At 32.0% G+C, this 14,896-nt stretch overlaps 1 protein-coding gene across 1 annotated transcript in view; it reads left to right on the top strand.

Moving 5' to 3' along the window:
* Positions 1-14,896, top strand: part of NIPBL (NIPBL cohesin loading factor) — a 170,763-nt gene that overhangs the window by 86,555 nt on the left and 69,312 nt on the right. Inside the window, exons 9-10 of the mRNA XM_037529284.2 lie at positions 966-1,592; positions 7,368-8,993. Of these exons, the coding sequence (XP_037385181.1) occupies positions 966-1,592; positions 7,368-8,993 (2,253 nt within the window). The remainder of the gene's footprint in view (positions 1-965; positions 1,593-7,367; positions 8,994-14,896) is intronic.

Raw genomic sequence — 14,896 nt, 5'->3', positions numbered from 1 at the left:
GATTCACCAGAGACTGAGTGGGGAACAGAAGAGGTAGACGGACTGAAATATACTGCTGAGGGAACCAGCGGACGGGACAGGAGAGGTCTGCCTCACCATGTGGGTTGCTGGATTGCTTCATAGTGCGGTGCTTAATCCCTTATGCCACCAGGGAGGCCCTAGACAATGAAACCTTAAGACAAGTCTAAGTTAAAGTTCTTTTGAAGATAAACAAGATGAAGTTAAAGCATTTTCACTTTTATCTTTATAATTTCTGTTTTTAAACTTTATAGACTAATGATAAGAAATGTGCATGTTACTCAGATGCAGTTATACTTTTATTTCTGAAACATACCAATGCTGTTTTTCTTTATTTAGCAGCTTTTTAACTAGGAAAATTTTTCCATTTGATTAGCTTAATACTTATACAGCATTGATTAATTTAATGGGATCTGGGCTGAAGATATTTTGGTCTTGAAATTTGACGGAATCGCATAATTTTCTAAATAGAGGATTAGCAAATTGAAAGGAGTCTGTGAATGTTACTAGGTAGAGGTGAAGAAATAATAAAGTGAAGACTTAATTGCATTTTTTCCAAACTTCTTTTTTTTTTTTTTTAACTCCATTAAGTGTTCATGTGAGTGTAGTCTCTAGGATTAATTTATTGTCTGTTATTTGATAGACTTGTTCTTAGTTATCTGTGTCAGGTTTCCTAGATTATTAATGAAAGAACAGATACTATCATGCCCAAAGTATTTGCCATCTTTGGAAAAAATGAACTTTTTTTGCTGTTCTCATGCTAAGTATGGGCACAAAAATAGAAACAATGCTTAATCTGAAATATTGAGTACTCATACTTCAATTCAAATCTGGGTCATTTACCAGCAAGCTAAAAATCCATGGGGTTGGTTGTTGAGGCTTTCTTAATATTTCTGTCACAGTGTAAGAAAATGTAAAATCAGATTCCTGTTGAATTGTTTTTCTAGGATCAAGACCAACTTTAATCCTACAATCTCAGCCTTTACCTTGTTCGTCACCTCGAGATGTTCCACCAGACATCTTGCTAGATTCTCCAGAAAGAAAACAAAAGAAGCAAAAGAAAATGAAATTAGGCAAAGATGAAAAAGACCAGAGTGAGAAAGCCGCAATGTATGATATCATCAGTTCTCCGTCCAAGGATTCTACTAAGCTTACATTAAGACTTTCTCGCGTAAGGTCTTCAGACATGGACCCGCAAGAGGATATGCTTTCTGGTATAGAAAATAGCAATGTTTCAGAGAATGATATTCCTTTTAATGTGCAGTATCCAGGACAGACTTCAAAAACACCCATTACTCCACAGGATGTAAACCGCCCACTAAATGCTGCTCCATGTTTGCCGCAGCAAGAACAAACAGCATTCCTTCCAGCAAATCAAGTGCCTGTTTTACAGCAGAACACTTCAGTTGCTACAAAACAGCCCCAGACTTCTGTGGTACAGAATCAGCAACAGGTATCACAACAAGGACCTATATATGATGAAGTGGAATTGGATGCATTGGCTGAAATTGAACGAATAGAGAGAGAATCAGCTATTGAAAGGGAGCGCTTTTCAAAAGAAGTTCAAGATAAAGGTAAAATAATTTCATTACTACTACTTTTTACTCTGGGCAGATGTATAATTATAATGTCAAAAAGGTTTTTTTAAGTTGTTATTTTTGTTCCCATTTTAAATTGTCTCTCAATTATATTTTATTACTGACGCTCACACTCAGAAGTCAAATATTAATTTCGTTTTTTAACCTGAGATATGGTCATTCATATTCAGGCCTATTACCTATTTATTATATACCGAGGTATCGAGGTATTTTGACATTGCTTTCCTACTTAAATGAATGTCAACATGTTTACATTACATGCATTTTTCTCAGTATATTACTATATTCAGTGATATAGTTATACATATTTGCCTTTTTCTCTGCCCAGAAAATGTTAATTGTTATAGAATTATTTTGCATTAGTACATTAAGAAGTTTGTGTCTATGTTTACTGTGCATTTAGATTTTTGTTTGATCAATAATGCTACCAATTTTTAATGTGATTTTTTTAAGTAAAAACGTTTAATATTGAAAAGCAAGCCTTAATGATCAAGAATATTGTTGTTGGTGATCATAGTTTTATGTTTCCTTTTGTCTTATTAGTATATTAGAAAGGAGTTTCAAGATACCTTTTTATGGGTTTTCTTCATCCTCTATAAAAAATGATAATCAAATATGTGTAAATCCCTGTTTGAATTCTTGACATATTGGTAAATACTATGTATAAAGTCACTTGAAAATTTCAGAGCTAATGAATCAAAAATTGAAATTAGTGAACTGATTTGTGAATTTGATGTCTTTACAGATGCTTTTGCGCATTTGACTATCCACAGCAAAGCATACTTTGTAATTTAATTTTTAAATTAAATACACTAAATCAATTTAAAGTTCTTACATTTTCTTTTTGGTAATTATAAAGCAAAACTTCTTGATATTGGTTAGAATTCTTATATTTGATCTTACCATTGTATGACAGGATCGTTTCTAGATAATTGTGTTTCTATGCGCATGCTGAAATTTTGCATTCTTTTTCCTATCTATCATGATGGCTCTATTTAATGTTATTGAAAAAAACAGACTGTATTTAGTAATTGTCTCATATTTGCTAAGTGCATAAAATACAGATAGAGATAAATAAAAGATTTCTAGAATTCTTCATTTTATTGACTAGGGAACTGGTTTGGGTTTTTTTTTTTTAACTGGTAAATCTTTGATGTTAAGGAAGAAATAAAAGTGTTGCTTATTCTTTTTATCTTGCTTAGAGGTGTGGGGTTCAGGAAATTAAATTATATGGGTTCCACTAACCTCTTATGAGTATATGCGTGTCTTATGAAGAGAACAGTTACTGTTCAGCTTCTCTTGAGAATAGTAACCTATCTCAAATTCCTAACTCCTGTTACAGTTTTGTAAGAAACATAAAATTGTAATTTCTTGACTAAGAAATACTAGTTGCCTTGAGAACTAAATTTTTGCATGACATTTTTATTTTTAATTGGGGTATGACATTTTACCATTCATGTTTTGGCAAATTGTCTTCTTAAAAATGGAGTGTTAAGTTTTTAATGATTTTTTTTTTAATTGTTGGTATGACCAAAAACAGAGGAAATGATGAATTTTTTGTTTTTACTTTCTGAACTTTATTGTATCAAGTTTGTTGATAGTGTTTTTTACTTTTAAAAACTGAATGAAAATAAGGGTAGTGTATAAGTATACAATAGCAAACATTTTATTTAGACTAACTTTTCTTTGGGAGAATGAAACAATCAACAAACTATACTGTTCTTGCAGAAACTTGTATATTTTACTTATTTAATCAGTTTTCTGTGTAATCTGTGATGGTGTGGCTATTGCAAAAATAATTGAACTGTAATGCGTAGTATGAGTAGTTGACTTATATTTTAACACTGTAAGCTGGCTTACAAGAAGTATCTTTTGCTATGATATTAAAGGGAAAAATATATTGGAGTTATGTGAATATTAGTTTGAGTTAGATTATCTAATATATGCATTTTCCCATACTGGTTATGGTAATTTTCCTGACCTCATATTAATGCTGTCATTTCTAACTTGTTTTCTGAAAGCCATGTTCCCATTATTTTATGGATTTATTTGAAAACCTTTGGAATTTAGCTGCCGCTTAACACCTTTGATTTGAACCTTGTTAATTGTATTCAGTTTCTGTATTGTCTGGTGGGTTAGTATTTTATATCTAAGCAGTTATCTTGAGATTTTGGAAAAATTAAAGGTTTAGTATACTGCTATAAGTTTGTAGGTGAGATCATAAGTAAAAACAAAATTTTCTGAAATGGTAGTTTTATAGTTAGCCCTTGAGAGATGAAATAGTCTTTTGGAGTGAATTTATTACTAGTTACCTTTGCATTTTAGGACTAAATTATAAAATTGATATTTACATCATTCTAAGATTTAGCACTGATAACTTTTTTAGAACTTGTGTTGATGATGGTAAGGAACAAACAAGACTACTTGTCTGGTCTACAGGGCTTTTTTACTGAGAGCACTGTTCTAGGATTTGAACTTTTCCCATTAATGTTCATTTGTTAAGAGAGAAGCATTCCCTTCAGTGGAGCAGAAATTTTAAAACTGCTCCTTGTATTAAATCCCTGTAGATAAGATTAAAAAGTTCAACCAACATGTTTATTTAATTATTAAGGAATTTGAGAAAAATAGTAGTCTTAAGAAATATTTTACCTAGGCTTTAGTATAATCTAATGTATGTCTTTCCATATGCCGAAGACATGTTTCTGGCTGTGAGATATTTATGTCCCTTTTCTCTTTTCTCCTTTCTTTGAATAGTGTTCTGTATACTGATAGGTTAACTTTCTGTAGCCTTATTTTTATGATATTCCTAAAGGACCTTTTTCTCAATCTTTTGCTCATACTTTTAACATCTTAAATTATATAAATTACTTCTGTAAGAGTATTCACCTTTGCTTCTGGGATGACCTATCATAGACATTAATATCTTCTTTGTGTGCTGAAAATTCCTGCTTTCTTTTGTCAAAGATTTGCTTTTTTCATCTTTGCCTATTTTGTCTTTTCCCAAGGTCCACTTTCCATGTTAGCAAGTATAAGGAATGGCCTAGCTTCACTAATGTTTTTACAATGTTATAATATTCTTGCACTGTAACCCTTATAAAAAGTCAATTAGTGCCTACTCTGATTTGGAATAAGAAACTGGGATTTGGACAGGCATAGACAATTAACCACTTAGCCTATATATGATGGTTTAGGAGTAGAATTTTCATTTTTCTTAATTGGCTACTCTGTATACAATTGCACTTTCTGTTTTAACTGTTTTTTAGTTTTCACTATAGTAGATTTAAGCAAGTGAAGTTTGTTTCTTAAGAATAACTGAACTCAGAATTTCTCTAAGGTCTGGATCTTGCTTTTAAAACATCAAAATCTAGATAACAAGGGTTGGTTTTGAAGTTTTATCTTTTTATATGCATTTTCCTTAGGAATATATGCATTCTAATAATTAATCTTATGGTCCTCAGTGCTGAAGAGGCCTTAAAGGTAATCAGTGTCCCAAACATTAAAATTATTCTTCATGAAGATGGCTTTCCATCATTAAGTGAAGATTTTAATGTAATAAAGATTGATATCAAAAGTGGGTAAACAAAGAGGTAACGTGAGCAGATTCAGAGACACTTTATAGGAATAAGTTTATGGTTGTACTGAATCAGAACCTGCCTGTCTTACTGGATTTAAGAATCCCTGTAGCAGTCATGGAATTTTTTCAGGTTTTACAAAAGAACTGCAGTACTTTTTAACAGTTGAAAAATTAGAAATTTGTATTTAGCAACATCTTATGCACATGGAAAAATTATAAGATCTTTCCCAGTTAATTCATTACTAATGTACAAATGCCTTCAAACATTTTTATTATCAATAATCATAGCAGCTTTAGTTTAAGGTAACTAAATCAATCATAATTTTTCTGAAATAAAACTGTTTGCTAGATTTCCATTTCATTGATGAAAGAGAAATTGGAGTGAGGTTAATGATCAATAATCTCTTAAGTATTTTGTAATCCTTTAAAACTTCATCTTCAGGATAATTTAATATTTTTCTGAAAGACATATTGTTCATATTAATAAAGGAATGAGCCACAGGTCTACGAGAAATCTTCATCTGCCTAAGATCTGTGTTACTATCATTCTTAAGTGTGCTTAGGTTCCTCTTCATGTCATTCACAAAGCATATTTCATTGAAAAAAAAAATTAAATTCCTGTTAAAGTTTTAAGGGCTTAGTATTAGGCAATACAGCATTCTACTTATGAAATAGTCATTATTCAGTGTGCCTCTATGGCAAGATATAAAGATTGTTACATATGGCAGAAAGTTCCAAAATTACAATTCTGTAAACATGCATCTAGTATTCCAAGTGCTTCTTTCTTAGGTGTTAATATAGAAAGCTTCATATAGATTCATACCAGGTTAGTTTTTAACTAGGGGAGACAGTTCAGTAATATACCATATTATCATCCTCATGCAGTTGTTTTGCAAATGAAACGTGATAATAGATTTGACTTTTGAATAATTGTAGAAGCAGAAAGACTTGGTTCTATAAAAAATAACTAGCAAATATCTGGAATACATTTTAGAAATATTGATTAGATTTAAGCTGAAATAAACTGCTACTTCTCACTTTAAAAACAGAATAATGGAACTTTGATATATAAAAGAAGCATTATCACTAAATTTTTTCAGAACTTGATTCCCTGATAACAAGAGGTAGTTTTTTTTAGTTGTTAGTTTGACTTAACCTAATGATGCCAGCCTTCTTGAATGATATTATATCACATTAATGAATATTTTAAGAGAATTTTGGAGGCTCTCCTGTAAATATGATTAAAAATACCTTTAAATTATAGTCAGACAATTTAGCGAGTAAATATTAAACTTGCAAAACCTCAAGGTATAACTATTTCCAAGAAGTAAATGGAGATTCAGTTTATAAAGAATGACCTATTAGCCTCTTGAGTTAAGTGGAATTATGCACAGAAAAACATAGCTGTTAAAAATACCTTGAGACTGTTGTAGTGATGGATTTGTATTTTTGTGTATTTACATTTCAGAATATTATAATTTTTTTTCTTACTTAGGCCCTGAAACTTTTATGTTGAGGAGCTGAAACATTTTCTTCAGTGGAAGTTGCTTGAGATAGGATTTATCTATAAAGTCCTTGTATACTTCTCATTTTGGTACTTAAGGTTTTCTTATTTCAAATATACTTCTAATCCTCATTTATCTTTTTTCCAGTGGCGTGCTTTCTGTCCTTTCAGGTTTTATTCTTTTCCATACTTTTCTTACCTGGAGTAAAAACTTAACATTTCTTATTTGGTATGTTATCAGATTTGAGGCTTTTCTTATTTTTTTGGTTAACGGTTAAAATTAAATGAGAATTTGATTTATAACTGGTTGTGTTATTCTTATATAAAGAATCTGGTTTATCCCTTACATGTACAAACATAAGACTGTGTTTGTATTTAATGTGTTAAAAGTTCTTTTTATTTTATATCTTGGGCTTATTTATATGCTCAACAGCTATGCTGTTCTTTTTATTGTTGCTAACGTTTATTGAGGTACAGCATACATGAATATTTCCTCAAATCTGGGTTTAAAACTCATTTCATTCATGCCTACTATTTCATATATGCAGATTGACATTTGGATTCACCACATTTTTTAAAAAAAGTGTGACTTTAAAAATAGTCAAAGTCCATATGGTTTTTAATAAGAATATATGTCTATTACTGATACTGAATATTTATCTTTAAATTTCAGATAAGCCTTTGAAAAAAAGAAAACAAGATTCTTACCCACAGGAGGCTGGGGGTGCTACAGGAGGTAATAGACCAGCTTCTCAGGAGACGGGTTCTACGGGAAATGGGTCAAGGCCAGCATTAATGGTTAGCATTGATCTTCATCAGGCAGGAAGAGTGGACTCTCAGGCTTCTATAACTCAGGATTCAGATTCCGTAAAAAAGTCTGAAGAAATCAAACAATGTAATGATGCACCTATTTCTGTTCTTCAGGAAGATATTATTGGAAATCTTAAATCTATTCCAGAAAACCATCCTGAGACTCCTAAAAAAAAGTCTGATTCTGAGCTTTCAAAGAATGAATTGAAACAAAATGAAAGTAGATTGGCAGAATCTAAACCAAATGAAAACAGATTGGTGGAGACAAAATCAAGCGAAAGTAAGTTAGAAACTAAAATTGAGACACAAACAGAAGAACCTAAACAGAACGAGAACAGAGCAATTGAATCCAAACAAAATGAGAGCACCACCGAAGAGTCTAAACAGAATGAAAATAGACTGTCTGACGCAAAACCAAACGACAACAAACAAAGTAATGGGAGATCAGAAACAACAAAGTCAAGACCTGAAACCCCAAAGCAAAAGGGTGAAAACCGTCCTGAAACTCCAAAACAAAAGAGTGATGGACGTCCTGAAACCCCAAAACAGAAAGGTGATGGACGGCCTGAAACTCCAAAGCAGAAAGGTGAAGGCCGGCCTGAAACTCCAAAGCAAAAAAATGAAGGTCGGCCTGAGACACCAAAACATAGGCATGAAAATAGGAGGGATTCTGGAAAGCCATCAACAGAGAAAAAACCTGAAGTGTCTAAACATAAACAGGATATTAAATCTGATTCACCTCGTTTAAAATCAGAACGAGCTGAAGCCTTAAAGCAGAGACCTGATGGGCGATCTGTTTCTGAGTCTCTAAGACGAGACCATGATGGTAAACAAAAATCAGATGACAGGAATGAATCAGAGCGACATCGGGGGGATCAGTCTAGGGTTCGAAGACCAGAAACATTGAGATCCTCTAGTAGAAATGAACATGGTATTAAATCTGATGGTTCAAAACCCGATAAACTAGAAAGAAAACACAGGCACGAATCAGGGGAGCAAAGGGAAAGACCATCTTCTGGGGAGCAAAGATCAAGGCCTGACAGTCCTCGTGTTAAACAAGGAGATTCTATTAAATCAAGACTTGATAAACCTGGTTTTAAATCGCCAAATAGTAAAGATGACAAAAGGACAGAAGCTAATAAAAGTAAAGTAGATAGTAATAAAGCGCACCCTGACAATAAGGCAGAATTTCCAAGTTATTTGTTGGGGGGCAGGTCTGGTGCATTGAAAAATTTTGTCATTCCAAAAATCAAAAGGGATAAAGATGGCAATATTACTCAGGAGACAAAGAAGATGGAAATGAAAGCAGAGCAGAAAGACAAAGTAGAAAAGATGGGATTAGTTGAAGATCTAAATAAAGGAGCTAAACCTGTAGTTGTCCTGCAAAAACTATCTTTGGACGATGTTCAGAAACTTATTAAAGATAGAGAGGATAAATCAAGAAGTTCCCTAAAACCTATCAAGAATAAACCATCAAAGTCAAATAAAGGTAAGATACTTATACTGATGTCATTTGTATTGTAATCAACTTTCTTTCTAGTTTTAGGCTTGCTAAGGGTTTTGTTAAATGGAAATTTACAAAAATAGAATGCTGCTTTGTGAAAACACATTTATATAAAAGAATAGTGAACTGTTTTCAGGGATATAGATTCAGAGTGCTCAGTGAAAACCCTTTTTCTCCAACCCTACTTGACTATTTGTCCTAGTCATGACTTTTTTTTTTTTTTTTTTTTTTTTGCCGTTTGTTATAGATAATTCTTTTACTGTTCAGTTATTTCAGGAATTTTAAAAGTAGTTAATCAAGTGAATCATTAGAATATGTAATTGGAATGGATGTACATAACAACTTTCAAAAAAAGTTATTTTGACTGTGGAGAGAGAGTCAATTCTTCAATGAGGCAATAAATTTACTTTTAATATCTAACATCTCAGTAAAGCTATATGGTATATAAAAATCAGTATCATAAATTCTTTTAAGAATATTAGGTGTCTCATTTTCTCACAGACCTGTCTCTGAATTAGGTGATTGTTGATGAATATTTAAATTTATATAGTTTAGAAATTGAGATAAAAGGCTGTTTCCCTTTTTGAGGGGAGGTGATTAGTTAAAATTTTTTAATTTAGAAAATATATAGGTATGCCCTTTTCTATGGAATAGTAATAGGGAAGGAATGGTATTTATCGCTTAAATTGGGTTAAATCATTAGTTTGTGAGGTTTTTTGGTTTTTTTTGTTGTTGTTGCACAGTTGCAGAGTTATTCTTAGGTTACATTTGAGTAGTAGTATTTTCAGAGAGAGAATGTCCTTAAGTCCTGAAAATACAATGACATAAAAATAAAATTGCATAAGACAAAATTTGGTTTTCTTTTGTATGCAACTTTTAAAGTAAATACTTGCTTTGATGATGCTGTGTGGCAAGACCTATTTAGCCCATTCAATATAGATTGAGGTATACTTTTTATAGCAGTAGAGTAAAAGTTTATTTCATTTTTAAGTTCTCATTCTGTGAAAGAGGTTCATTAAGAACTTAGATTTATACTTATAAACAAATATATGGAACTGTAAAATTGTGCTGTTCACTATGGTCGTTGCTAACCCGTTTTGGTTATTTAAATTAAATTTAATTTAAAATTCAAAAGTCATGTCTTTAGTAGCCACTTGGGACAAGTGGCTAGCTATCTTATTAACACACATAATGAATATTTGCATTATCACAGGAAGTTCTGTTGTATAAGTACTGCAGTGTATTAGGTGATATAGAAGGTGTCGTGATTATTATTTTGTAAGAAGCTGTTGTACCTATCAAAACAAGTTTATTAAAAACATTGCCGCTAAGAAATTTTTTTATTCAAAGAAGTGATTTGTCATAACAAATCTGTTTTTGCTTCTACTTGGTCTTTATCAGAAGTTACATTTTTCTCTTATTGGCTTTGTCTTTCAAAAATGAAAAAAAAAATCACCTCTGAATCTCTTAATATTTGCATTCTTTTAATGAAGCTTTCAGATTTTAAGTTAAGGCAATCAGACCTATAAAAAAGCAACTAAGACTTCAGCTTTAATTAAGAGTCTTTATGTTTAACTTAAATGTATCTTTTCAAAATGGGTTATGTAAAAAGACTGTTAGAAAGTGGTAATAACTTGAGTTTTCTTTTAGGTAAAGATTATTTTTAAAAATTTGTACTGAAAGTTTAGGAATAGCATATATATTTATACACACACGTACACATATACACTAAAGAGTATAGTTTAGAAGAGTCAGATAAAAAGATGGAAAGTGGTACCCTCTTGTCCCCTTGATCTGGATCATCTTTTTCTCCCCTGCCCTCTGTCAGCTTATGCTAGCCTTGCTTTCTAAGCTCTGTTCTAACAAAGAATCTTTTACAACTGAACATCAAGAAATGAATACGGCTCCTAATTAGTAATTGCTGTATTATTTCCCATGGTTTTTTCACAATTAACTTTATTACTTATGAATTTCTAGTTCATGTTTCTCATCATGTATTCCTAACACAAATGTATATACTTGATATGCTCATCTTAGTGGATAAGTAGGCTGGGTGTCTGCCTGTTAAAATAGAATGTCTGTGTGTGTGCATGTGCATGTATGTTATACACACAAATATGAATCTAGTAAGTGGGCCTTATCATAAAAAAGTATCATTTCAGTGCTTAGATTCATTTCCGGATGCTCTACAGATGGCGTTGGGATTGATCTCTAGTTATTTTTTATTAATAAAAATAAACTAGTTTTGATTTATTTTTAACTTTGATTTTAAGTTATCAATAGCTAAGTTACTTCATTATGGATTTTATTCATTACATGGGCAGGAAGCCCAGTTGTGGTTTAGTAGCCCTCTCTAGTACAAATTACTTGGGATTTTCTTTGGAGAGTCATAGAAAATCACATATTCTTACATTTTGGTGTTTTTTTAAGTTAAATAATAAATGGAATATTGCCTGGATACTTTTGTGGTTGATTCCTAGGGCCAAAATTCTTGGTAGGTTTTCTTTTTTTGAAAGTACCATAAAATTCCATCCTTTTAAAATACTTTACCTGATGTTTATATTTGAAATATTCATTCTTTAGGTTAATTTGAAATTCCTTAATATTCTTAAAGTTGATATTTTTTGAATGGTAGGGTTATGGATTTATGATTCCTAATATAAATCATTTTTTTCTTTGGTGTGAACATAATGTATAGTGACATTGTTAAATTTGATTTCTATGGGGATATGTCTATATCCCTAGGACTTAGCATAATACTTGGTACATATTAAGGGCATATTAAATTCCTGTTGATGAATAGACTATATTGCTTCCATTTTCAGAAAAGGCTTCTTGTGTGCAGATTAAAATTGTGTATTCATCTTTTGTGCCCCCACCAATACACCTAGCTTACAAGCTACATAGTTTTCAACTTCATGTTCCCTAAATTTTGTGATAACTCCTCAATCTGGCAACTACCTCATTTTTTGTTAAGATCTAAAAGAGACTTACTCATATTCATGTCTGTTTAATTTACTGTTTTCCTTTATTTTGCTTTGTAGCTGTTAGCTCAGTATCAGTGCTAATCCTGCTTCTGTCAGTTTCCCAGTCTTTTTATCATCTGCTTGTTTCTTCCTTACCTTTTGTAAAAGCTTTTAATGTAAATATACCAAAATCAGTATATTAAATATGAAAAAATGTTATGAAATACTTTTACTCAGAATATTAGTCTGTAAACCCTAATTTGGAAACATATGTTCTGTGTCTCCGTTAAACAGATTGTAAGTAGTAGTATGAAATATGCTAGAGTCAGAACCTTGAACACATCTTAGCCTTACAAAGTCTTCATTTTTTTTTTATTTGGATAAACCAATTTCCTTCATACTTACCCAGTTATGAGAACCAACATGAGTCTTAGAGTAAGAGCTAAAATCTGTTCAGATTTGTAATATAATGAAATTTCGTTTTTAATTTATGTGATGAAGTCATTTTTGAAACTGTCTATGTATATGTACTTTATGTTCTATGTATATTTGAAGAATTGCTGCCACAGTTTTCTCCAGTTTTATTGGTACATATATAACATTGTGTTAGTTTAAGGTGTCCAACATAATGGTTTCATATTGGTATATATTGTGAAATGACATGACTGCCACAATAAGTTTCATTAACGTCTGTCAACTCACATAATTACAGAATTTTTTCTTGTGATGAGAACTTTCATATTTACTTTCTTGGCAAGTACAGACTTCCAATACTGTGTTGGATGAAAGTGGTGAAAGTGGACGTCCTTGTCGTGGTCCTGGTCTTCGTGGAAAAACTTTTAGCTTTTCACCATTGTTCTTAGCTATGGATTTGTCATATGCAGACTTATGTTGTTGTGGAATGTTTCCTCAGATCCTATTCATTGAGAATTTTTATCATAAAGGAATGTTTAATTTTGTCAGATGTAGGATATCACATTCATTTGCAGATATTAAACCATCTTTGTATCCCTAGAATAAATTCCACTTGATCATAGTTTCTGATCCTTTGTCATACTATTGAATTTGGTTTGCTAGTATTTTGTTGAGGACTTTTGGGCCTATGTTCTTCAGGGATGTTGGCCTATAATTTGTTTTCTTTTGTAGTGTCCTTGTCTGGTTTTGTCTTCAGGATAATGCTGGTTTTGTAAAATGAGTTTGAAAGTATTCCTTTTCTACATTTGGAAAAATTTGAGAAGAATTGATGTTAACTGTTTTAAATATTTGCTAGAGTTCATCAGTAAATTCTTTTTGTCCTAATTCAGTCTGCTTACTACTAATTGGTCTGTGTCGTTAGTGTCTTTAGGAAAATTATCTGCTTCTTCTAGGTTGTCCAATTTGTTGGCATGTAATTGTTCTAGTTTGTTAAAGTCATTCATATTTGTGTAGTATTAGATGAAACATTCCTTTTTAAGTTTTATTTGAATCTTTTTCTTGGTAAGTCTAGCTCAAATTTTTTTTTGTCTTTCTGAAAAAACAGCTCATAGTTTCATTTATCTTTTCTTTTTTTTTTTAGTCTATTTCATTTGTTTTTGCATTGATCTTTATTATTTTCTTCCTTCTGTTACCACTGGACTTATCATTTAGTGTTCTTTTTCTAGTTTCTGGAGATGTAAAGTTAGTTTGTGCCATTTATTTATCTCATTGTGTATACATATTCAGGAAAGGATCATTTTATTCCTGCTTTCAATACTAAATAGTAGTAAATTGTCATTTACATAATAAACTTCCCAGAAAGTATGTTTCTTTTTATAGTGCTTCTCATTGTAATTGCTACGTAATTTCTGCACGTTAATGAATACTCTCTAGTGCTGGTGTCAATATCAAAACCAGTGCTTAAAACTGGATTTTTTTTTAATCTTTTTTTCTGCCTGCTTCATTTGTAATAGTTTTTGTCATTTGCTACCAACTATTTCCTTGGTATTTTGTTTCATTAAATAATCCAATTTGAAATGACTAAAATTATTCAAAATATAACTATGTAGTAACTACAGTTGCATGGTATATGACACTGTGTTCCATTCTGCATAAAAGTGTGACATGATATAGATCAGGGGACAGCAAAATTTTTCTGTAAAGGCCCAGGTAATAATTTTAGGCTTTGTAGGCCACTTTCCTCTGGAATTGTTGTAAGTACTTGTGTGTCACTATGTTCTAATAAGACTTTATGTACAAAACAGGTGGTAGGGCATATTTGATTCTGAAGGCTGTAGTTTGCTTAGTCTGACATAAGTATAAAATTGAAGTTTTATATAGGTGATTCTGTAAACTAGATTGACATTTCCCACTGCCATTTGTATGTTTTTATGAGAATATAAAAAGATAAATTTAGGGCCTCCCCTGGTGGCACAGACGGTTGAGCGCTGCGCTGTGAAGCTGTCCGTAGCCTCTGCAGCGCCGGTTGGATCCCCGGTCGCTGGGTGAGGGTCCCACATGCTGCACAGACCTCTCCTGTCTCGCCCGCTGCTCCCCTCAGCAGTGTACTTCAACATTCTGCCTTTTCTGTTCCCCTCTGGCTCTGGTGAATCCTCTCACCCTCCCGCGCTTCTGACTGTACCCAGTGCTTGTATAAATAAATAAATTAATCTTTAAAAAAAAACAACTAATCTAAACATCTGCTTAGAGCCTTTTTGTTTCATTGTATAAATTTCCTTGGGTTAAATTTCCATGAATGGTATAAAGGGGCTAACGGGTCTGAACACTGTAGGCAGCGTCTGAATGTACAAATTTCAACAAATTACAAGCACACCTACAGAAGCCTGAGTTTTTATATTTCATCTCAAATAGCTTTGTGCTTAGCACTTAACTCCTATAGGCATTGCCATGTTTAGCCTGGTGAGAAACTTGATCATTTCAGTAATGATCATGAATCAAAAAGTTGCC

The sequence above is a fragment of the Talpa occidentalis genome, unplaced genomic scaffold (genome assembly GCF_014898055.3).
Source record: "Talpa occidentalis isolate TD23 unplaced genomic scaffold, MPIMG_talOcc4v2.1 talOcc4.6, whole genome shotgun sequence".
Taxonomy (NCBI): Eukaryota; Metazoa; Chordata; class Mammalia; order Eulipotyphla; family Talpidae; genus Talpa; species Talpa occidentalis.
Note: the sequence above shows the minus strand (reverse complement) of the source record. Positions and strands in the feature narration are given on the sequence as shown.